The sequence below is a fragment of the Pristis pectinata genome, chromosome 6, assembly GCF_009764475.1.
Source record: "Pristis pectinata isolate sPriPec2 chromosome 6, sPriPec2.1.pri, whole genome shotgun sequence".
Classification (NCBI taxonomy): domain Eukaryota; kingdom Metazoa; phylum Chordata; class Chondrichthyes; order Rhinopristiformes; family Pristidae; genus Pristis; species Pristis pectinata.
Window position 1 is genome coordinate 94,637,007 of NC_067410.1, and position 25,819 is coordinate 94,662,825.

At 38.6% G+C, this 25,819-nt stretch overlaps 1 protein-coding gene across 2 annotated transcripts in view; it reads right to left on the reverse strand.

Moving 5' to 3' along the window:
- daw1 (dynein assembly factor with WDR repeat domains 1) overlaps positions 1-25,819 on the reverse strand; it is a 31,722-nt gene continuing 5,903 nt past the window's right edge. Inside the window, exons 4-13 of one of the 2 annotated variants that reach the window (XM_052017149.1) lie at positions 24,475-24,533; positions 22,709-22,831; positions 21,619-21,718; positions 18,767-18,874; positions 11,120-11,226; positions 9,673-9,775; positions 7,581-7,695; positions 3,988-4,064; positions 1,148-1,292; positions 1-486 (exon numbers count right to left, since the gene is read on the reverse strand). In XM_052017149.1, the coding sequence (XP_051873109.1) occupies positions 452-486; positions 1,148-1,292; positions 3,988-4,064; positions 7,581-7,695; positions 9,673-9,775; positions 11,120-11,226; positions 18,767-18,874; positions 21,619-21,718; positions 22,709-22,831; positions 24,475-24,533 (972 nt within the window). In that variant the 3' untranslated portion in view covers positions 1-451. Of the gene's footprint in view, positions 487-1,147; positions 1,311-3,987; positions 4,065-7,580; positions 7,696-9,672; positions 9,776-11,119; positions 11,227-18,766; positions 18,875-21,618; positions 21,719-22,708; positions 22,832-24,474; positions 24,534-25,819 lie in introns of both variants that reach the window. The other variant, XM_052017147.1, reaches the window with a different exon arrangement.

A 25,819-nucleotide genomic window follows, 5' to 3' on the forward strand; every position in this document is an offset into this window, starting at 1 on the left:
AAACAAAAGCTTAGATGGTATGACATCAGTGTAATTGTGCTACTTTATAAAAGTATTCAATGCAACAAACAAGTATTTCAAAACTTCAGAAGAATTAAAACATGGTAGGCTTCTCTCATTAACCGTGTTAAGGTTTAATCTTGTTTTAACAAAAGTTTTGTTAGAAAGAGTAGGTATTGCTCTATTCTTACAATAGTGTTGTTACGGTATGTAGCACACACTTTAAGACATTTCATTGATGAGTTGAGCTATCTAATTTGTTACCAGTTGGCAATCAAATTTGGTGTAACACAAAAAATGAATTGAATATGCTGCTTAGAATTCTTCACATCTTTAAGATGATGAATGTCTGAAATACTGTAGATTCTCACTTCTGGAACAACATTATAGCACTTACTCTAGAGGTTGTTCAGTATGAATTCAGTGTTAGCTTTAATAACTCCATGTTCATTCAGCGCCATATCCTACAGGTGTTATCCTTGCTTCCTATTTTATAATAACAAAAAAAAACAGTTTTGTACTGTGAGGAAGCCAAAGAGTTCAGAAATATCATACTTAATACACTTTTCCACGTGGTCTAATCTAAACTTCCTATATTGACTTCACAATCAGATAGAATATGCTTCAATGGACATTGAGGAAAGACTGGTCTATTCACTGACAAACTCAGGGTGAACCAATTGACACCTCAATCAAGAATAATAATAATTAAAGTTACACCAATGAAGGATAACTAAATATGGTCACAATTGGCCCATCTGAAGGACTAACCATTCAAACATTGATCATGTTGACGTCAAGTTGTCTGATAAAGAACTTATTTAAACTGAGCTAACCCATACAGTTCTGCTAACTAGGAAAGAAATGTGCTATTATATATGGAGTGAAGGAAAGGGGAGAAAACAATTAATCATAGCATCATACATCAAAGGAGGAGGACATTTGACCTCCAATGCTATTGTCAGCACTTTGAAAGAGCCACTTAGTCCCACACACTCGTTTCTTTTTCCTACACCCCACCCCCATTTTTCCTTTTCACCTATATATCTACCAATCTTTTGAAAAATGCTATTGAATCTGCTTCTATCATCCTGTCAGTTAAAAATATTTGGATTAATAAGATCCATGATCTGTTTCGTTACAGTACCTGTGATGATGGCATTTCCCTCATAGTTAAAAGCACATGAGAAAATTTCATCACTATGACCTTCTAGCACCTGAAGGCATTGGCCTGTGCGAGGATCCCAAAGCCTGGCTGTCTTATCAGAACTGCCTGTAAGAATACGACTGCCCTGAGGGTTGAAACAAATCTGACAAAAGCATTGCAACATTAGAATACTGCATTCACATCGCTAGAATTGCTCAAAGCCTGTAGGATATAGAATAACAATAGTTAAAACGTAAACTTCATTATCACTAAATATGATATATAAAATTATTCCTGCTTTATTCAACCAATGATGAGAGATTTGCAGAATTACCTTTACTTTTTATAAAGAAGCTCCTGTATACTATGTGTTTAAAGTGACAGCTAACCTTGTCATTTCAGTATACCTCTTCCTTCTGTTCCCTTTAAGTTACAGAAATATTAATTTATTAAAATACATTAAAGCCTAATGACATGTCAGTTTCATAACAAATATAAAAACCATTTTGTTTTACTTAGTTAAGAAGCATATAAATTATATAGGGAGGTCCTATTGAATCCCCAACTAATTATTTTGCCCCTGTGCTACCAGAGTAAAATTTACTCAAGGAGATTGGCAAAAAATGCATTGTAAACACTTGAGAACAGAGAGCACTTTATAGCACAGAATTCAGTTGTGGAATTCATTCTGTTTCACCAGCGCTGGAGTGAACGTTTACTTGGACTTAAAAACTAATTTAAACTCTGACAAGGTCAGATAGCTCTAAGGCTTCAAGGTAATTGTACAAAATACTCATAAGACAGTGTATCTAAATAGTCATTTTGAAAATAAAGTGTTTAATAAAATGTGCTTCACGTCTTGCTAAAGACATTTACTTTAACTCCTTCACATGCCACTAATTTATCACACAGACATTTGCATGAAATAGTGATAAAAATGTTAATCATACAGCAGCACCCTCCTGAACCACAGTTTTATGCCATCCTATTTTATGATGGTTTTTCACTCCCACCATTAATTCAAATCATTGCTGCTGGTTAGTAAATAATTTTGTTATTATCTCCAGGGAGAAGCTGCACACCGTATAGATTTGTGCCATGATGAAAATGCAGTCATACTTCCAATTCGGAATCTGATGAGACAATATAGCTAAAACTGTCCATCTTGCCTGAAATTAGCATGTGAGCTCAAAATTTTGCATTGCAATCTGTGACTCCCAAATTATGTCAAAAGTGTCCAGAGGCAAAAGCAACTTGCAGTTATTCAAGGTGCCCACCGGAATCAGATGCAAGGACAATTTCCTGGCATTTTGAGACAGGAATGCAAAATTCAGATACGAATGAGCTAACTTACCTCTGATTGTACTAGATCAAGTGTCCAAATCATCAATAAAGAGACCACTGGAGAAAACAACACAATTATTTACCTGAAGCAAAAAACTGTAGATGCTGGAAATCTAAAACAAAAATGGAAAACTTAGCATCAATGGGGATGGGAGAGAGGGGGGCAAGAAACAAAGTTGATGTTTCAAATCAAGGATCTTTTATTAGAGCCAGAAAAGTGAGAAAACAAGTTGTTTTAAATTGGAGGGATGGGGAGAAGTGGAAGAACAGAGGCAATATCTGTGATAGGATGTGGACCAAGGTTGTCAAGATAACAATTACTTTCAAAACTGGTAGTTAGAATCAGAAGAAAGAAAGAGAAACACAGTGAAGATACTGCTGAGAGCCATGATTAAGGAACAAAGAATGACCAATGAAGTGGAAATATACAGACAACTCTATGGACAGAGAAAACATGGGTGGGCACCTGAAATTCTTAAATTCAATATTAGGTCCCAAAGGTTGCAACATGCCTTGATGGGAGATGGTTGTTCCTCAGCTTATATTTGGTGTGATTGGAGAAAAAAAGAGAGGCTGAAGACAGAACAGTTTGTAAGTGGAATGGAGAATTAAAGCGACCGGCAACTGGAAGCTCAGGATCAGCCCTGCTGACTAAGCTGAAGCATTCTCTAAAGCAGTCACCCAAGCTGCATTTGGTTTCACCAGTGCAGAGGAGACCACTTTGTGAGCATTGAATGCAATAAATTAAATTGGAAGAAGTGCAATGAATTGCTTCTTTACCTGGAAGGGCTATTTGGGTCCCTGGATAGTGGGAAGGAAAGAGATAAATAGACCTTGCATCTCTGGGGACTAGTTGGCAGATATTGATGGGACCAGGGAATTACAGAAGGAAGGGTCCCTTCAAAATGGTGAAAGTGGAATGGAAATAAAGCTGTGTCAGCTGTTGGAATCCCATTGAAGGTAGCAGAAATTATGGAGAATGATCCACCAAATGTGGAAGCTGGTGAGGTGAATGGTGAGGACAAAGGGAAACATTTCCTTGTCCTAGCTGGGAGGAGAGGGAATGAGAACAGAAAAGAGAAGATTCTGTCAGAGAAGAGCCCTGTCAGCAATGATTAAGGAAGGAAGAATGTACCTTAATGGCACTGCTTTGGTTCAATTCTTGTCGCTGTCTGTAATGGATCACATAAATGTGAGAACAGGGAGAAAATTGGCAGAAAATGTGATAACATTTTCAAGTTCCATATGAGTGCAGGAAAGTGTATCAACACAGTTATGAATGTATTCGAGAAAGAGTTGAAGAAGGGTGAATTAGTAGTATTGAAATAAGGATTATTCCATGTATCCCACAAAGGGACAGGCATAGCTTGGTCACAGGCCAGTACCCAGAGTAAATGGTCTGTTAAATTTATGCCTGCTTTATGCTCAACTTCAATTAAATCCCTAAATGTTACCTTTAATGCAGTCATTCTCTTGCAACTCTTTCCCAAACTTACCTTGGAGATTTCTCCTTCATGACCCTCTAATTTCACCATACATTTGCGGCTGGCTGCACTGTAAACTCTGGCAGTACCTTCAAGCAAATCATGAATATGGTCAGCACTTTTGGCACAAATGCAGAAAACAATCTCAGTAAAGACATAAGATCTTCCCACAAATGGGTGCAAGTTACAGCATGAAAAAAATCTCAGCACTTGGAATCTACCAGCCTCCTGATATTGGCTTCAGTTGGGCAACTGAAACCAGGCAATTATCACCTTGTACAAAGAAAGAAAGTTAGCTATGCGTTTATATAGAGCTATCACAACCTGAAGACATATAATTCTCTTTAAATCAATGAAGTACTTTTTGAAATGCAGTCAATTTTGTTGTGATCCCTCTCAAAGATCACTTAATTATTCTGCAAATAATTGTTGGTGACAACTTCATAATATCAGAAGGAAATAAATATATCTTGTGTCATGTAGTAACTAAAATCACCAAGCTACATTCCACTTCTTAAACTGAAATATTTAAATAATGATTTACTTTGTTATTGGGGTTATTAAATGTTGAATAATTAAATCATTTTTATGGACTAGTTAAATAATTAAGTGATACAATTCTAGTGAAAATTAAAATGCAATGATGGTTAATGTTGCCTGGACCATCCATATTGATATTCTTCATTTAGCTTGCATATTCCAGGGAGCTGATCAGATATGAAATTTTTAAAAAATGCTGGAAACACTCAGCAGAACAGCCTGCATCTATGGAACGAGAACCAATTAGACTACTGTTTATTGACCACAGCTCTGCCTTCAGTACAATAATCCCAAGCAAACTTGTCACCAAACTCCGAGACCTAGGACTCAACACCTCCCTCTGTAACTGGATCCTTGACTTTCTAACCAACGGACCGCAATCAGTGAGGATAGGCAGCAATACCTCCGGCACGATTATTCTCAACACTGGTGCCCCACAAGGCTGCGTCCTCAGCCCTCTACTCTCCTCCCTATATACTCATGACTGAGTGGCCAGATTCTGCTCTAACTCCATCTACAAGTTTGCAGATAATACCACTGTTGTAGGCCGTATCTCAAATAGCGATGAGTCAGAGTACAGGAAGGAGATAGAGAGCTGAGTGGAATGTTGTCATGACAACAACCTTTCCCTCAATGTCAACAAAAGAGCTGGTCGTTGACTTCAAGAAAGAGGGCGATGTACATGCACCTGTCTACATCAATGGTGCTGAGGTTAAGAGGGTTGAGAGCTTCAAGTTCCTGGGAGTGAACATCACCAACAGCCTGTCCTGGTCAAATCACGTAGATGCCACGGCCAAGAAAGCTCACCAGCACCTCTACTTCCTCAGGAGGCTAAAGAAATTCAGTTTGTCCCCTTTGACACTCACCAACTTTTATCGATGCACCAGATAAAGCACCCTATCTGGATGCATCATGGCTTGGTACGGCAACTGCTCTGTCCAGGACCACAAGAAACTGCAGAGTTGTGGACACAGCCCAGCGCATCACAGACACCAGCCTCCCCTCTTTGGATTCTGTCTTTACCTCTCGCTGTCTTGGTGAAGCAGCCAGCATAATCAAAGACCCCACCCACCCGGGTCATTCTCTCTTCTCTCCTCTTCCATCAGGTAGAAGATACAAGAGCCTGAGGGCATGTACAACCAGATTTCTACTTCTTCTACCCCACTGTGATAAGACTATTGAATGGTTCCCTTATACGATGAGATGGACTATGACCTCATAATCTACCTTGTTGTGACTTTGCACCTTATTGCACTGCACTTTCTCTGTAGCTGTGTCACTTTACTCTGTACTGTTATTGTTTTTACCTGTACTACATCTATGCACTCTGTACTAACCCAATGTAACTGCACTGTGTAATGAATTGCCCTGTACAATCGGTATGCAAGACAAGTTTTTCATTGTACCTTGGTACAAATGACAATAATAAATTAATACCAATACCAATTAACACTTCAGGTCCGTGACTCTTCATAATTCTGGGCCTGAAACATTAGTGTTTCTCTTTCCACAGGTACTGCCTGACCTGCAGAGTGTTTCCAGCATTTTCTGTGATTTTTTTCCCCGATTTCCTGCAGCTACGGTTTTTTATTTAACTTTCATTTAGCTAATAAGTTGATATTCATACAGGTATCATGTTGTTCCACTCATAGCACAATTCTGCTATTTACCTACTCAAGTAAAATGCTATCTAGTTATAGATTAGAAATTCTGAAATTTATCATATTGAATTTCCTGGCTGGAAATATCCTTTACCACTAGCTCAAATTGTGTGTGTGTAGAACATAGAGCCTGTTGCACCATTCCATGAGATCACTGTTGATGTGTGGATGTGACCATGTATCAATCCTTGCCCCATATTCCAAAACACCCCAGGAAAACAGAGATCTATCAATCTCAGATTTAAATATAACAATTGAGCCAGCATCGACAGCTGTTTACAGAAGTGATTTACCATCCTTTGACATTCTTTTTCTTTGAAGAAGATGTCTATAACTTCACTCTTGAAAAGCCTGGTTGTAAGTTTTAGAGAATAACATCTGGTCCTAAATAACCAGAGGAAACAGTTTAGCCAATTAATGAATTTCAAGACAGTTTTTAACTTTATATTGAATACTTTTAGATCAAGTCATCCCTTTTTTTCCTGGATGTGTAATCCCAGTAGGAATTAGGAAACAACTGCATTCATCCTGCTCTTGCTTAAAACCTGCCATTTTTTTTTTGATCAGGCTGCACAGTGGGCTGGTGTTTTGAACGATACATTTTCAAGATGGAAAGAATATGATCTAGCAGTTACAGACCCTGAAAAAAAGTATTAAAGCAATGCTGCATGCAGAGCCTATACCAATTTTGGACAAGGTTCACCGGCAATGAAATTCCATCATGCACAAGACCCAAGGTGTCATGCCTAATAGACTAGCATTGGACATGTTATATGCATAAAGCCTTTCCTTTGCTACCTCCTGCCATTGCTGAGCTAGTTACAGTATCACATTAAAAGTTTGGTGGGCAATATGTAAAAACATCATGATTCAGGTTGAAATCACTGCAGCTCCCATAAAGGGAATAGTGAACTGTTCCTATGATTCTATTTAGTGAACAGTTTCTATGAGGCAGCCACTAAGAGAAAGCATGCTCTTTGGCTATTTGCTTTCTAAAATTCTCTTCTGCATCTCAATGATAAAATAACCTTCTATTCATTGGCTCCACATAAATTCACTATGTCAAAGTGCCAATGATGCAAAATCTTTAGTGTAGACTGACTGTATATTATAGATCATCACACATTGATTCCTCTCATTGACAAAGGATCAATTCAGAACAACAAAAGCACTTGAAGTTGTGTCTATCTGATAATTAATGAGTGCCCTGAGACACATGTTGAAACCTTTACAAAGAATATGTCTTCGACAGCTGATATTATAATTACAACGGGGTATGCTTGAGAACATTTTATTGAAAATGGGGAATGTCATATTAACATACAAACACGAGGACATGCAGCAGGGATAAAAAAGGCATAATATATACAAACAGTCCCTTTTATGGATTGCTAGTAAACCTACCATCAGCTGATGCAGTTGCTATAAGCTGTCCTGAGTAATCAAAGCAAACATCAAGTACTTCATCTTCATGCCCAGACAGAGTTGCCACGCACTTCCCACTAACTGCATCCCACATCTGGAAAGTAATCAATGTATGTAAGTCAAATTAATTCATCTTTAAAGAGTCTTTTAATGAAATAAATTTAAATTGGTAAATTGGTTTATTATTGTCACAGGTACCAAGGTACAGTGAAAAACTTTGTTTTGCATGCCATCCATACAGATCATTTCATCATATCAGTGCATTGAGGTAGTACAAGGTAAAACAATAACAAAATGCAGAACGAAGTGTTACGGTTACAGAGAAAGTACAGTGCAGGTAATTAACAAATTTCAAGGCCATAACGAGGTAGATTGTGAGGTCAAGAGTCCATATGTAGCAGTTAGTGTAACGCTATTACAGCAGCAGCGACCCAAGTTCAATTCCAGCCGCTGTCTGTAATGAGTTTGTACATTCTCCCCATATCTGTGTGGGTCTCCTCCAGTGCTCTGGTTTCCTCCCATGTTCCAAAGACTTATGGGTTAGGAAGTTGTGGGCATGATATGTTGGCACCAGAAGCGTGGTGACACTTGCGGGCTGCCCCCAGAACACTCTACACAAAAGATGCATTTCACTGTGTGTTTCAATGTACATGTAGCTAATAAAGATATCTTATCTTCTATTTTTGCACTAGGGGACCATTCAATAGTCTTATAACAGGATATACTGTATATAGTGAGATAGAAGCTGTCCTTGAGCCTGGTGGTACGTGCTTTCAGGCTTTTGTATCTTCTGCCGGATGGGAGGGGAATCAAAGCAAAATGTCATGGCAAAGAAATGTTACACCATAAAGTTATCAGAGATAATTGAGTAAATAAGCCTTGATGCTTGTTAAGATAAAGGCTGCAAAAATTTGAATGAGCTCAAGTTTACAGAGGTGGGAAGATGGCCAAGTCTGGAGATGTGTGAGGATTTCAGCAACAGATGAGCTGAGACAGGTATGGAGATTAGCAATATTATGGAGATAGATGTAGATAGTCTTGGTGATGCAACATGTGTATAAAGCCATGAGTTGAACACAATGCTAAAGAATCAAGCAGTTGTTCATTTATCAAGGTCAGTTGAGAAAGAGTCAGTGACATGAAAATGGAATTGGTTTGAGAATCAAAGTCAAGTATTTATCTGGAAGAAATATTTGTTTATTCATTAGTAAGTGTAGGACAGTGTGAAAAATATGAACTTATGGAGAGTCCGCAATCGGTGGCAATAAGGTACAGCTGGGTATCATCAGGAGCCATGGAATTAGATGTGATTTTGAATAACAATGCTGAAACTGAATTGTGGAATTATCTGTTCATTACCTTATTTAAATATTAAGATAGGAACATCAAGAATATTTCTACCAATGTTTTAGTAAATAACTTACTTTGCAACTTCTGCCCCATACAGGGGAGAAACAAAATCATAACCCCATTAGACAACAGGAGCCAGAAATTAAGACAATGGCAAGGCTCCAACTTATTTACATCTATATCTCAAAGGTGATGAACAAGTCCTTTTGTATCCATCAACCAAAGCTTCTATGGCTGTTATAAGACTATTGAATGGTCCTCTAGTATGATAAGATGGCTCTTCACCTCACAATCTACCTCATTATGGCCTTACACCTTATTGTCTGCCTGCACTTTCTCTGTAACTGTAACACTTTATACTGCATCCTGTTATTGTTTTTCCTTGTACTACCTCAATGTACTGATGTGATGAAATGATCTGAATGGATGGCATGCAATACAAAGTTTTTCACTGTACCTCTGTACATGTGACAATAATATACCAATTTCCCAATTCATCTTCCATTTCATTGGCTTAATTTTAAAATTGAGGCCAGAGGAAATATAAACTAAAAGCAAGCAATGAAGATAACTCTTTATTACCAGATCAGCAATGACAAATAATGCCAATACTAAGCCATTTCACACTGAAGCTTCATTCTGATTGAAGCCTGCAGTTCCAATTATTTAAAGGCCGTGGAAATTTATACAGTATGATGACATAATTTAGTGTAAAACTCACCGTGCAAGTTTTGTCCATTGATCCAGTAGCAATAAGTGAGCAGTCCCAGTTAAACTGTGCACTGCTGATCTCTCCTCGATGCCCAATCAGGGTATGCATTCTCCTAACAGATAACAAAATTGAAAACAGTCAGTTAATATTTTCCAACTATTATGCATACAAAGTTTATTTTCCAACTATCCCTGCATTTGGAATTGAGAACAAAGTACAGATAAACAAGTTGATGTATGAGTTCTAACACTTCCATTTCTGGGCATTTGCAGAAAATCCAGAATATTAGGTACAAATTCTTTCTACACTTATAAGGCCCATAATCAGTGCAGACATCACACACTAACCCATTCTTTAACCAGATGCCTGCTATGGCATTATTTAGAGGAGGCATGACTTTATCTGGGTATTTTCCAGTCAATTCAAGCTGTCCAACAGCTTCCAGGTAGGCTCTGCTCAATGATCACTCCCATCATCCTTCTTTCTGAGAGCCTAGGCCCTCAAAGCACCAACTCCTCTGTCCACCCTCATCCCAACACTTATGCTTAGTCCTCTCCTGGACCGATTTTCCCCAATCTTCTCTGAAACCCACTCATGATCATCTCTCTCCACCCAGTGATCTTCTCTCCCTACACTGCAAACTCCCATCCATAATATTGCACCTTCAACACACAATCCACTGTTGAATTTATTCACTTCACATTACCCTTTCCTCAATGGCAGGAACTCAGAAACAAAAAGATCTTTCTGTGAGGCTTGGGTATATAAGGCTTCTTCTATTGTACTCAACACATTGGGCCTTGTGCACAATAGAACAATGCTGCTGCAAAACCTTGCGCAAATCCAACAAGGGACCTATCACATAAAGCTACTTTAACATTTTGTTTTACAAGTGCTTTAAAATCTCCAGGGCTATGATTTGGACAATAGTTCATTTCATGTTAAGAAATAAAAAACATGCAGTTATACAGTGCTTTTCATGGCCTCACGACATCCTGAGGAAGGCTTTGAAGATTAGTCATTGCTGAAATATAGAAAGCACAGCAAATGATGTGTGGATATGTAAAGGACATATTACACTTGACGAATTCTATTCTTTATGCAACTAGAATATTGTGAATGACGTATATATGTCCATTATATTTTTCCAGTGCCACTTGATAATGTTTCAAATATCAAGGTACATATTGTTAAAAGGAAAATAATCATTAAAAGATTAAAAGAATAAAAGAAGAAAGAATTTTTAGTAAGTGAGAGGAGTAAAGATAAATGGAATGTGGATGTTATTGTGTTGCAAGGGTCTGTGCTGAGCTCCATTTTCCCCCATAATTTATAATGTCTTGCATCTTTATACAAATTGAGAATGCTCAAATTTGTATCGGAATCTTCCAAAACATGTTTGAAGTCACATTATTAAAAAATGGGCTGAAACATAAAAGCAAAGCGATTTACACACCTGCCAGATCCAACATCCCATACAGAAACTGTATGGTCAAAGGAACCTGTGATAATCTTATCTCCTGTTGTATTAAATGACAAAGAAATGATTTCAGCTGAATGACCCTGAAAGAAAGAAAGAAAGAAACTCATCAGAAAGGGACAACCTGAAATTAAGTCATTAGTTGTTCACTTAAAAAGTTTGAGTCTAAGGAAGAGGAAGAAGAACCAGTAAAAGCATATGAACATACATACAATCATTTGATTTAGGAGCAAGAGTAGGCCATTCTGTTCCTAAAGACTTCTCCATCATTTAATAAGAGCATGGCTGACCTTCAACTCCACATTCCTGTCTATCTGGGGCAATATTTTATCTTGTGCTTAACAATAATCGGTTTGCCTCTGTCTTAAAAATATTCAGGAGCTCTGCTTCCACTACCCTTAGAGGATGAGAGTTCCAAAGAACCATGACCCTCAGAGAATAAACTGCATTTCCTCTCCATCTTAAATGGGTTATCCTTATTTTTAAACAGTGAGTCCTAGTTCTAGATTAGTCCACAGGAAACATTCTCTCCAATATGCACTCTGTCAAGACCCCTCAGGATATTATGCATTTCAGAAAAGTCCCCTCTTGTTCTTGTAAACCCTAGCAGGTGCTAGCATAGCCATTCCAACCTTTACAGGAGTGAGAGCGGGAAGCAGTTAAAAGAGCAAATCTCATTAATTAGCTAATTGGCTAATTTGACAGCAACAGCCAATAAAAGGAAGGTATGCTCAAGTGGAGTGGCCATTTTCAGAGTGGCTCAATGTAAGAGTGGGACCTTGAGGCTTTGGCAAGAAGAGGCAGAGTAAGTGAACAGAGGCTAAGGTGAGGTTCTGGTAAGTTTTCTTTCTTTCTTTGTTATTGCACAGTTAGAGCAGTAGGAATGGCAGTCAGGGCAGTATGCTCTTCTAGCAACATATGGAAAGTCAAGGAGTCCTCTAGTCCCTGATGACTATACCTGCAAGAAGTGCATGTGGCTGCAGCTCCTTACAGACAATGTTAGGGAACTGGAGCAGGAGCTGAACAAACTCTGGATCATGTGGGAAACTGAGGAGATGATAGACAGGAATTACCAGGAGAATGAGACTCCTGGATGGTATGTTGCCTCCCAGGTGCCAGGGTCAGAGGTGTCTCAGATTGAGTCTGCAGCATTCTTAAGGGGGAGGGTGAGCAGCCAGAAGTTGTGGTACACATTCCTATCTATGTTGTTGATATCAAAAGCAATGTGGTCCTGAAGAGGGAATGTAAGGAGTTAGGAAGGAATCTTAAAAAGCAGGACCTCAAGAGTGGTAATCTCTGGATTGCTGCCTGTGCCATGCATCAGTAAGAATAGGAAGGTATGGCAAACGAATGTGCGGCTGAAGAGTTAGTGCAGGCGGCAAGGTTTCAAATTTGTGGATCGCTGGGATCTCTTCTGGGGAAGGTATGACCTGTACAAAAGGGATGGGTTGCACCTGAACTCAAGAGGGACCAATGTCATTGCGGTCAGGTTTGCTAGAGCTGTTGGGGAGGGTTTAAACTAGGTTGGCAGGGGGATGGGAACCAGAATGTTAGGAGCAATTGGTGTACAGGTAGATGCAATGTGCAGAGAGACTGAGGAAGGATAGGCAGTGGATAGGGCATAAATGCAGTCAGTTGGATAGGTTGAAATATGTTTACTTTAATGCAAGAAGTTTTAAGAATAAGGGTGATGAACTTAGAGCACGGATCAGTACGTGCAATTATAATGTTAGAGACTTGGCTGTCGCAAGGGCAGGATTGGCTGCTTGATGTTCCAGAGTTTGGATGTTTCAAAAGGGATAGGGAGGGGGGGAAGTGGCATTGCTAATCAGGGATAGTGTCACAGCTGCAGAAAGAGGACATTGTGGAGGGATCATCTACTGAGTCAGTGTGGGTGGAAGTCAGTAACAGGAAGGGAGCAATCACTCTATTGAGAGTATTCCACAGGCACCCCAATAGCCACTGGGACACTGAGGAGCAGATATGTAGGTAGATTTTGAAAGGTGCAAAAATAAGTGTTGTCATGGGTGACTTCAACTTCCCTAATATTGATTGGCACTTCCTTCGTTCAGAAGGTTTAGATGGGGCAGAATTTGTTAGGTGTGTCCAGGAGGGATTCCTGACACAGTATGTGGACAGGCTGACTAGAGAGGTTATACTGGATCTAGTACCAGGCAATGAACCTGGTCAGGTGACAGACCTCTCAGTGGGTGAGCATTTCGGAGACAGTAACCACAACTTCCTGATATTTAGCGTAGCTATGGATAAGGATAGGAGTAGAAGATGTGGAAAAGTTTTTAATTGGGGAGGGGGAATTACGACAGTATTAGGCAGGAACTTGGGAGTGTAAATTGGGAAAAGATGCTCTCAGGGAAATGCACAGCAGAAATGTGGAAGCTGTTTAGGGAACACTTGCATGGGGTTCTGGATAGGTTTGTCCCACTGATACAGGGTCGGGTAAAGGAACCATGGTTGACAAGAGCTGAAACATTTAGTCAAGAGGAAGAAAGAAGCAGACTTGAGGTTTAGGAAGCAAAAATCAGGCAGGACTCTTGAATTATAAGGTAGCCAGGAAGGAGTTTAAGAAGGGACTTACGAGAGCTAGAAGGGGACATGAGAAGGCCTTAGCAAGTAGAATTAAGGAAAACCCCAAGGTGTTCCACACATGAGAAACAGGAGGATGCATAGTGAGGGTAGGACCACTCGGGGATAAAGGGGGAAATATGTGCCTGGAAGTAGGGGAGGTCCTTAATGAATACTTTGCTTTAGTGTTCACTAGGGAAAGGGACTTCGAATGTGAGGTCAGTGTAGACCAGACTAATGTGCTGCAGCATCTTGAGGTTAAGAAAGAGGTTGTGTTGGAGTTACTGAAAAACATTAGGATAGATAAGTCCCTGGGGCCAGATGAGATATACCCCAGGTTACTACAGGAAGTGAGGGAAGAGATTGCTGGGGGCACTGATGATGGTATTTACATCATCCCTGGCCACAGGAATTGTACCAGAGGATTGGAGAATGGCAAATTTCCTTCTCTTGTTCAAGGAAGGCAATAGGGATAACCCTGGGAATTGTAGACCAGTGAGTCTTGCATCAGTGGTGGGCAAGTTATTGGGGAAGATCCTTAGGGACAGGATTTATGAGCACTTGGAGAAGCATAGTCTTTAGGGATAGTCAGCATGGCTTTGAGGTGCAGGTCATGCCTCCTGAGCCTAACTGAGTTTTTTAGGAGATGACAAAACAAATTGAAGGTAGAGCAGTGGATGTGGTGTACATGGACTTTAGTAAGGTGTTTGACAAGGTTCCCCATGGTAGGCTCATCCAGAAAGTCATGAGGCATGGGATCCATGGAGACTTAACTGCATAGGTTTGGAATTGGCTTGCCCACAGAAGGCAAAGGGTGGTAGTAGACTGAGAGTATTCTCCCTGGTGGTCAGTGAATAGTGGTGTTACACAGGGATCTGTTCTGGGACCCCTGCTTTTTGTGATTTTTTTTTAAATATATGTGTGTGTGTGTATATATACACACATGACTGAGGAAGTGGAGGGATAGGTTACTAAGTTTGCCAATGACATGAAGGCTGGAGGTGTTGTGGATGGTATAGAAGGTTGTTATAGGTTACAATGGGATACAGACAGGATGCAGAGTTTGGTGGAGAGTGGCAGATGGAGTTCATTGTAGAAAAGTGTGAAGTGATACTCTTTGGAAGAACTACCTTGAAGGCAGAGCACAAGGTTAATGGCTGGATTCTCAGTGGTGTGGAGGAACAGAGGGATCTTGGGGTCCAAGTCCATGGATCCCTCAAAGTTGCCATGCATGTTGATAGAATGGTTAAGAAGGCATATAGTATGCTGGTCTTCAATAGTCAGGGGATTGAGTTCAAGAGCTGTGGAGTAATGTTGCAGCTCTATAAAACTCTGGTCAGACCACACTTGGAGTATTGTGTTCACTTCTGGTCACCTCACTATAGGAAGGATGTGGAAGCTTTAGAGAGGGTACAGAGGAGACTTACCAGGATGCTGCCTGTATTAGAGAATATACCTTATGAGGAAAGGTTGAGCGAGCTCCGGCTTTTCTCTTTGGAGAGATGCAGGATGAGAAGCAACTTGATAGAGGTGTATCAGATTATGAGGAGCATAGATAGTGGACAGCCAGCACCTTTTCCCTAGAGTGGCAATGGCCAATACCAGAGGACATCAGTTTAAGGTCAGAGGAGGAAAGTTTAGGGGAGATGTCAGAGGTAGGATTTTTTTACACAGATTGGTGGGTGCCTGGAATGCACTGCCAGGGATTGTAGTAGAGGCTAATACAATAGGGACATTTAAGACTGTTGGATAGGCACATGGATGTAAGGAAAATGGAGCATTATGGGTTGTGTAGGAAGGAAGGGTGAGATTGATCATGGAGTAGGTTTATATAGGTTGGCACAACATTGTGGGCCTAAGGGCCTGTACTGTTCTATGTTCATCCCCTGTAACACAACCCCCTATTCCAAATATTAGTCTATAAACCTTCTCTGAACTGCTTCCAACATATTTGCATCCTTCCTTTAAATAAGGATGCCAGTACTCTAGATGTGGAATCACCAATGCCCTATAACTGAAGTAAAACCTCCTTTCTTCTGTATTCAATTCCCCTTAAAAATAAATGCATTCATTAGTTTATCTAATTACTTGCTGTACCTGCACACTAACCTTTTTGCAAATCATCTTCTAGGACATTCTGGCCCCTCTGCATTTCAGTTGTGTGATCTCTCATTATTGGGATAAAATGCTTTTGTTTTTATTTTTACTGCCAAAATGGACTATTTCGCACTTTCCCACATTGTATTTCATTTGCCATATCTTATTCCCACTCCATTAATCTACCTATATCCCTTTACTGTCTCCTTGTGTCCTCTTCACAATTCATGTTTCCTATCTGATTTTGTCATCAGCATATTTAGCAATCAAAACATTGGTACTTTCATCCCCAGCTGTTATATAAATAGCTAAAAGTTGATGCTATAGTACCAATCCTTGTGGCACACGGCCCACTACATCTTGATAGCCAGAAAAGAACCCAGTTATATCTACTGTCTTTTTCCTGTTAGCCAGCCAATCTTCTATATACATCAATTTGTTATCTCCTACACTGAGTTTTTAATCTTCAACAATAACTTTGTTGCATCTTATCAAATGCCTTCTGGGAGTGTAAGCACAATACAAGACCACAAAAACACAAGTAAATAGGAGCAGGAATAGGCCACCTGGTCCTTCAAACCTGCCTTACCAGTCAACATGATCATGGCTTTAGTTCCTCTTCCTGTGCCAGTTCTCCATAACACTCAATCCCTTGATTTTTCCATTATTTGTCTGTCTCCACCTTAAACATTTCTGATGTGGCCTCCACCACTGAGGGCAGAATTCCAACATTCACTACACTCAGAATAAATTCCTATGCACCTCAAATGTAAATGACTGGCCCCCTGTTCAAAACTCTCCCACTAGCAAAACCTACAAAATATTTTAACATTCACCCTGTCAAACTGCTTTAGGAGGTGTATGTTAATCTCCTTTAAGATTTGTTCTTCTAAACTCAGATATGCAGACTCAAATTGTTTAGTTTCTCTTGATAAGATGGCCCTCTCATCCCAGAAACTGGCCTGGTGACTCTTGTTTAGACTGCCTCTAATGCTACTATATCCTTTTTTAAAAAAAAATTTAAGGAGATCAAGACTTGCAATGGTATTCCAGGTGTGGCCTCACCAACACCCTTCACACTGTAACAAAACCTCCCTAATCTTAAACTCCAACCCCTTCATAAAAAGGCCAACATGCTGTTTGCCTTCTCAACTACCATTGTACCTGCCTAGTAACTTCTAGTGATTTATGCACTAGATCTGGATTTCTCAGAACCACTCATTTGCCATCTCTCTCCATTTAGATAATAATCTGTCTTTTGTTTACACTTACCAAAGTGCATGAACTCTCACCTCCCCACATTAAACTCCATTTGCCAGTTTTCACCCAATTACTCAACCTATCTATATCCTTTTGCAAAATCAATGTCCTCATCACAATATGCCCTTCCACCTAATTTCATATCATCAGTAAACTTGGAAACCTTGCATTTTGTTCCCTCCTCCATGTCATTAATGTAAATGGTAAACAATGGAGGACCAAGAACTGATCCCTGGGGTACTCCACCAGTTACATCCCTCCAGGACTCCATTTAGTCCAACTTTTTCTGTGATAGCCAGTTTTCAAGAAATACATCCACTGGCTTCCCCTTAATCCACAGCACATGTCACTACTTCAAAGAATTCCAATAAATTGGTCAAGTCATGTTGACTTTGCTTCCTCTAATCTTGACTCTCTGATTCCTTGCCTCTACTATTTAGTGTAAAACCCTCTCTACTTCCCCAGTAATGACTCACTAAAACACTGGTCCAGCATGGATCAAACACTAATATAGGTAAAGGAAAAACAAAATAAGAAAATGCCATAAATCTGAAATAAAACAGAAAATGCTGGAATTGCTCTGCAGGTCATACTGCTTCTGTGGGCTCCACAGTTGCAACTGGACCTGCTGAGTACATCCAGCATTTTCTATTTACCACTGGCAATGAATAAAGTTGTTTCACCACTAAAATTATCACAGCAGCTAATTTCTCCACAGCAATGTCCCACAGACAATGAGATAAGGCAATCTGTTTATAGTGTTGTTAGTTGAGGGCTACACATTGGCCTTGACAAAGGAAGAATTTCCTATACTTCTATGAATAGTGCAGTGGGACACTGTATAGCTAACCTGATGAAATCCAAGCCACCTAGTTGAAAGTCTCATCCAAATGATAGCAGCAACAATACCAAACATTTTCTATACAACACTGAAATATGGGTAAATGCTCAAGTCTTTAAAGTGCACTTGAAACACATGTCCACTCAGAAGCAATAGTGCTATAAGTGAGCCATGGTCAGGACCCCTCGAATATGTGGACAAGAAGCAGCAATGTCATCCATTAGTCTAATTTGGATTATCATTCCTAATGTGGAGCCTACTGGATAAACAGACATAGCTAAGTAAAAGAGATAAAAAAAATTCTTGTTGGTACATCAGAGGGAACCACAGTATTGTATGCAAGTAGAAGTAATCTAATCAAGCAATTTAAGTTTAGCAAATATCAAAAACAATGTTTATGAAAATAAGCAACTCAAACTCATTAACACATTGTTTTCTAAGAATCTCAACAAAGTCATTGACAACTTGATTCACGTTTGCATGCTGTAATACAAATGGCATTTTGCCAATTAATGTTCATCAGTCATGCATGAAAAACTTGCTGTCAAAATAACTTGAATGAACAAAGAAATGATAACAAAATGCAAAATAAAAGCAGAAAATGCTGGAAATACTCAGGTGGTCAGGTTGCATCTGTGGGCATCTCTTCCTGCAGGCATGGCCTCCCCTACTGATTATTTCCAGCATTTTGTTTTTATTTTAGATTTCCAGTATCTGCCATTTATTTGATTTTTCAATATCAAAATGTAAACATGTTTCTCATCTAATATTCTAAGGAGATCAAAATAACTACAAGATACTTAAACTGAAAAGAAGCATTTGTGGAAATATTTCGTACATACTGTCAGAGTAACAGATTCTTCTCCAGACTGTATGTCCCAGAGCTTTGCTGTAGTATCCATACTGCCAGTTGCCACTAGGGAACTTTGAGGATTAAATGATAAACATACCTAGAATGGGTTGAAAATATAAGTCAAAAAGTAAAACATTAAAAGAAGTGTTTGATATTTTTATAGATCACCATAATTCTTTTTAACCTTGAAGTTATTTTCCTTTCCATAAAATTCGGGCTTTTCAAATAGCATCTGCCCTTGTGGTTTTTGAAAGCAACCATAGCACAATGGTTGGTATTACAATAGAAAGCAATGGTCCAATTGAAGGAGGAAAAAAAACACAAAATACATTTACATTCCCTATTTATTCATAAAGGTACATTTATTTTGCAATCATTGATTGTGGTTTTCCACTGCTGAAAGTATTTTGTATGATATCAAAAAAATCAAAATGAGAACAAAGGACAAAGTTGATGCCACAATGAAATAAACTGCAAATCAGTTATTTTAAAGGGATGGAGAGTTGAGACATAATAGTTCACAGCAGGATTCCCCACCCAATTCCAGCTTCATTATGAAATTCTATTGAAATAAGATTTTGAATTAATTCCATTTGTTTATTTCAGTACACATTAAGACCACTATTGTGCATTACAAAGCAAGAAGGTTCTAATCATGCAATAAATAAATTTGTATATTCTTTAAGGTATAATTTTGCAGCCTGAGAGATCCTGGATTGACAAGCATTTTTTTTGTATTGAATATGGCTAAGGAAGTGTTCAATATATAGTGTCACAACAGATAACTATCAAGCTTGAGTTCTAGAACCCAAGAAATATCTTCAATGATCATAAGGAATATTCACTGCCTGCCACTGAGAAAATGACTCATTTGTTCCTAGTGTTTCCTGTTGGCCAATCAGTTATCTTGTCCACCAATCCTATGTGCTCTAATTTTGTGCATTAATCTCTTATGTGGGACATTATTGAAAACTTTCTTAAAGTTTAAAATATGCTATTTCTGCTGTTTCTACCTCATCTATCTATTCTGCTAGTTACAATATGACAATTACATGGCATGCCTATTTCTATTTTGCTGATGAACCCATCTCAGTAGCTCCTGCTGAACAAGCTTTGAGGGGAAAAATGCACTATCCAGATCTGAGCCAGAATAAGTGTGCTGGCCATCAGATGTCTGGCTGGGAACTTGGAAGACTAGGTTCAGTCAGCCATTAATAGATCTGTCTAGGTTGGGGTGGGATGAATTGAAGGATTGGGACCTGGCAGGAATGGGTCAAACTAGGCTTCAGAGGTTTGGGGTCTCCATCAGTGGTGCTGGATGGTTAAATAAACAGAATCATCATGAATTCAGAGTGTTGGTTAATTAGAGCTGGGACTGATCACCATAGGTGGTTTGGTACCTGGAGGATGGGTGCAAGGTTTAAAAAATGGGTATGACACTTGCATTAGAGGTGCCCTGTCCACTGCTGCTCTGAGTGCATGTTTTTTTTGGAATGACTAACTAATATCTGTACCATGACAATGATGTTCTTATTTCCTGATGTTTACACCAGCAATTTGCGGAAAGACAGACAATAACCCAGAAATGCTCATTAGAGTTTCACCCCAGGAAAAGTGCATTTTCAATCACATAGTGGTGAAATAAACATCACTACATGAATAAATTTGCTGAGCTGTTTCAACTGAACAAGTAATAACATCCTGCTGGCCTGGAGATGGTATTGTATGCCAGGATATTGCTTTCCAAGAGCCCATCACCAAATGGCTATTATTCATATGTGACTGAGGAATTTACAGGATGCCCTTTATCAATTTTCATAGAAAAGGAAGAGACAAAAACATTACCAATACACAGGAACCTAAAAATAGCACAATAATTCAATGGATTTGATGCTAATTTTTTAAATAAATTTTTAATGGAATATAAGGTAGACAAATTCCCAGATTTGAATCTGAACCTACTAAAAGAAATGTGAATAAATTACAAGTGCATTGATCCTTATTTTCTTTGGGTCAGAAAACTCAATCATAACCCACTTTTTAAGTGAAGGAGGGAGACACCAGATTAATGTAAATTTTTAACTTTGTTAGAATGGGGAAGCTACTGGAATCAGCCATTAGGGACAAGGTGTGAGCTGATCAGAAAGAGGCATTGGGGTAGAAATTTATCTTTCATTCATTTTATGAAATGTACCAAATGATTGTACTAAATGATTGTTGTTACAATCTATCAAGATCCCTTCTAATTGTGGGCCTGCTACTGAGAGTATTTAAGTTTCCATATTTGACGCAAGTGATTAACAAAAATAAAAGCACTAAATTCAATCTAGCCTTCATACATAGGATTGTAATTAGAAGGGAGACAAAAATAAGGGAATTTATCTCATTGATAGGACATAGAGTGATGTTCCTTAAGGATCTGTATTGAGATTCACCAGAATCATTTTCTTTTAGGATTAGTTAACAAGTAGCAATGGCATTATTAACAATCACAGGTGATGAAAAGAAAATGTTGCATTAGAAGTGAAATAACAACAATGCTAGTTGTAAAGAAAACAGAAATGTAGACATATAATGATAAATTAACAAAAATCTGTTTACAGATATTCTAGGATCACAATGCAGATCCATTTGTGAACTTGGGCTGTCCAGAAGCCAATCCTAGGACAGGAATTTGAAATGGCAATATTGACCTAAATGTATTGGTTGTCACTGTAACTCTCTCAGATAAATAAGCTCCAGTAAGTGACTTTCATATAACCATTCCAAATGCACTTATTTTGGGAAAATAATTATTTGCAGAAATGTATCTCTTCAAATCTACAAAGTTTATTAACTCACAATCTCTGCAGTATGCCCACGAAATGTATGATAACATTTGCCTGTTTCAGAGCTCCATAATTTACAGGTTTTATCAAATGAGCCAGTTGCAATCTTGTCTCTAAATAAAAATAAACACATGTTTTAACCATGACACAAGCACTTTGATAGGCATCCAAGTTAAGCTCCAATGAAAAGTTCTGCATTGCTGTTTGAGTGGAGATGCCCTGTAGCCCTGAAAAACCATACTGCTTGCCAGGGGCTTTTCAAAGTTACAGCAGAGAATACTGAGGAAACCCTTGGCACTCACTCCTGTACAAAAGGAGAAGTGCAATCACTTACAGGGACATTTAGATGAAGCAGTAGCACATCTTCTGTATATGCAATGTCATATACCAACCCAGAAGCCATGACAATAATCATCTCTTTCTGAATAATTGTCAGAGCTGCAAAGTCAAAGTGTATATTTCTATTCTTCACAATAACGCCCGAAGAATTCCAAATTAATTATGTTTAGAGATACCATTATGAAGCAGATTCCATTTTTCTCCGCACACTTTCAACTGCTGCTGTTTTTTTTTAAATGCTTTGGGGGGTGGGGGTAAATGTTCTGAGGACATTTAAATAGTTCGTAGAGCAGTGCTGTTGACAAAGCATACGATGATTATACCTTATATACTGGTCGAACTTAAAACTGTAAAGTAGCTTGGATGGTAGGTTGTTCTACAGAGATGAAGAATACTGTTGTTCAGTTACTACCTTTTCATAATACATTCATATGCAAATACTGTGATGGCCACTCTGAGATATTAACACATTTGACACAGTTGTGAGCAAATGTTAATAAACATTTATATTCTATAACTACAAGATATTGTTTGAGGAAATGCTAAAAATCAAACTGAAAAAACATATGACAATCTCAATATTTTGCAAGTTTAAAAACTAATTATCCATTGCTGGCATCTATTGTTGGATATTGCATAATATATATTTGAAGTGCAATCAATTTTTAAGCCACCAATGATTGTGATACTTGAAGCTCATAAGAAAATCGTAGCCACAAGTTTATTGACAATTACAGCAACCAACATTCAATTACTGATCTCACCCAAAAGGATTGTTGAATGCAATGGCATAGACCACATTTCTATGTCCCTCAAGTGTGTGCAGCTCTTCTCCTGATAGGGTATCCCATACTTTACAGGTCCTATCATAGCTTCCCGTGATAAACCTAATCAGTGCAAAGCAAAAAGTTAGCTCCATCAAAATGTAATTGTTTAAGTAAAAGCAAGACAAACTTTAGAAGTACACTACATTTTTTTAAAAAATGCTCAAGATACATGCATTATCCCCATGTAGAAATAGTTAAACACATTTTCATATGAAGATAAATTTCTGCATTCCCCTACCCACAACCACTAATGTTTAATACAGGCTCAAAACTAAATCAAAATAAAGTCTTGATCATCAAGATGAACTTTCATCAACTTCTGCAACAAAAACAACACTCAAAAGATCACCTGTCAAGATGGCACACATTTGGGATCTTTTTAAGTTAATGAGGGAATCCAATTCGATTTGCAATTAAGTACAAGTTGAAACATCTTGTTAATTAAAATTCTTCCATTAAGGCAGTTTATCTGTCCTGACTGCTATTGTCCCAATTTAACCTTCATATGGACTGACAGATAAGATTCTTTTTGATTTCCAGTGACATGCTGCAACCTGATAGTTAACGGACCTCACTGAAATATTTGTTCTGGTTTCCTAATGTCCTCCACTTTCGAGAAATGTAAAAAGTATGACATTGTACTGTTTATAGTGGAATTTGGGAAACAAAAATCAACACATAATCAAATGTAGACAGATATCACTTAAATTACATTACCAAGATAAATGAACCAGACATTTACATTATTCATTGTTTATAGAACTTTTCATATGGAAACTGCCTGCCAAATTAGAATGGAAGAACAAAAGCTGCTATTAAATTTGCTCCACATTTCCCACCTTTCCAGGTGCTCCCTTGCACCTTCCTTGCAAATACGGAAATTAACCTTTCAGACTGATGGCGCTGTCAGAACACTACATTTTTCATATTCAAAAGTATTCTGTTAATCGGAGGACCCTTAACACCATTGATGCACAGAGGGGTCTTGGGGTCCACCATAGCTCACTGAAAGTGGCCATGCAAGTAGATAGGGTGGTAAAGAAGGCATATGGCATGCTTGCCTTCATTGGTCAGGGCATTGAGTATAAGAGTAAGGAAATCATGTTGCAGCTGTATAAGCCTTTGGTTAGGCCGCACTTGGGAGTATTGTGTGCAATTCTGTTCCCCCCGGTACAGGAAGGATGTGGAGGCTTTGGAAAGGGTGTAGAAGAGGTTTAAATAGGCTGTTGCTTGGATTAGAGGGTATAAGGAGAGGTTGGACAAAATTGGATTATTTTCTCTAGTGTAAAGGATGCTGAGAGGAGACCTGATAGAAGTTTATAAAATGATGAGAGGTATAGATAGTCAGAATCTTTTTCCCAGGGTAAAAATGTCAAGTACTAGAGGACATGCTTTTAAGGTGAGAAGGGGAAAGTTTAAAGGAGATGTGTGGAGCAAGTTTTGTTTGGCACAGAGTGATAGGTTCCTGGAATGGGCTGCCGTGGGTAGTGGTGAAAGCAGATACAACAGTGGTGTTTAAGAGGCTGTTAGATGGATACATGAATATGCAGGGAGATCCTGTACAGGCTGAAGAGATTTGGTTTAATTCTGCATTGTGTTCAGCGCAGACATTGTAGGCCGAAAGGGCTGTTCCTATGCTGTACTGTTCTGTATTCTATTAACTTCAGACACAAGCATTAAAAGAAAGCAAATGGGACACTTACCTTGAGCCAGACTTGTTGAATGCAACATTTGTCAGTGGCAGTATATGTGCCCGAAGTACCTATGTGTAAAACAAACAGAAATGCTACTAAAAATTTGTTTCAACCTTCAGCAATGCCCACCTAGAGTAAGCATCTTTAATCAAATAAGCTTTGAAGATTGGTTAACCACAATTTATAAAGGTGTTGTTTATTAACCTCAATGGAGCAGTTGTGTTCTGACTTTTAACTAATCCCTTGGTCTGTAGTCTGAATCAGCTTCTTGGCGATGACCAACCTTCATAGAACAATCAAAGTTGTTACTGAGCTAGTGCATTGCTTGTCTTGTTCCATGCTGAGCTATGAGAGAAGGATTAATGTTTGCTCCAGATTTTTTTTTAAAAAAGCAAGATTTTTCTCCATATCTGTGTTTTGTTATAAAATATTTTCAAAAATCAGCTTGGAATTTATCAAATATATTTTTAGGGACACAAGCTATATAAATCACTCCAATGTCAGCATCAACATTACAGCTTACAGCTGCAACTTTTAAATTAAAAGACAGGTTAAAAGGGAACCAAGATATGGAAAACAAAATAGCTAAGAAGATGCTGTCATCTTGGATAATCTTGATCCTGCCACTGCCACCAATTAAAGCAAGCATTCTCTCTTCAGGACTGAAGTGAGAAGGATGGGATTGTGGTAGTGAATTCTGTAAAGTGATCCTGCTGAATCCCCTCCAACCAATTTGCTGCTGGTGCTTCTGATTAGAAGCCACTTTTTTCCCCCAAAAGAAAGCAGAAGTGTATTAAAATTGAATAATACGTTTATTTGATGTGTTTGTCATGGCTGAATAGCTGTTAGGGTGTAGCGGCTGTGAAACGTGTCTGTCTCGGAATCGGGCTCAATGTTCAATCGAGTGATTTTAGTTGATGAATATTTGGTTCATGTCTGACTGATAGAAATGTTTGCTAAGTGAGTGAAAGTACACTAGTAGTGCATTTTATGAGAGATGCAATTTAAAAATGCATTCACAGACTTTAACCATATATGTGATAGTGTTGAGTTTCTTGTGCCATCCAGATCCTCAGATCATGCTAGAAAATTTTCCATAATTTGGAAACCAGACCAGGACCACAATATGAACAAAGTATCTGCTTCCTAATGTAAAACAAAATTATCCCACTTGCCTAATTGTCTTGCTACACTTGTCTAATTAGCTTATTCATTAGTATTACCATAGAACAATACAGCACAATAAGGCCCTTCGGTCCACCATGTTGTGCCCTTCCTCCCACATATCTCTCTATCTTAAATTCTTCCATATGCTTATCTAACAATCTCTTGAACTTGACCAATGTATCAGCCT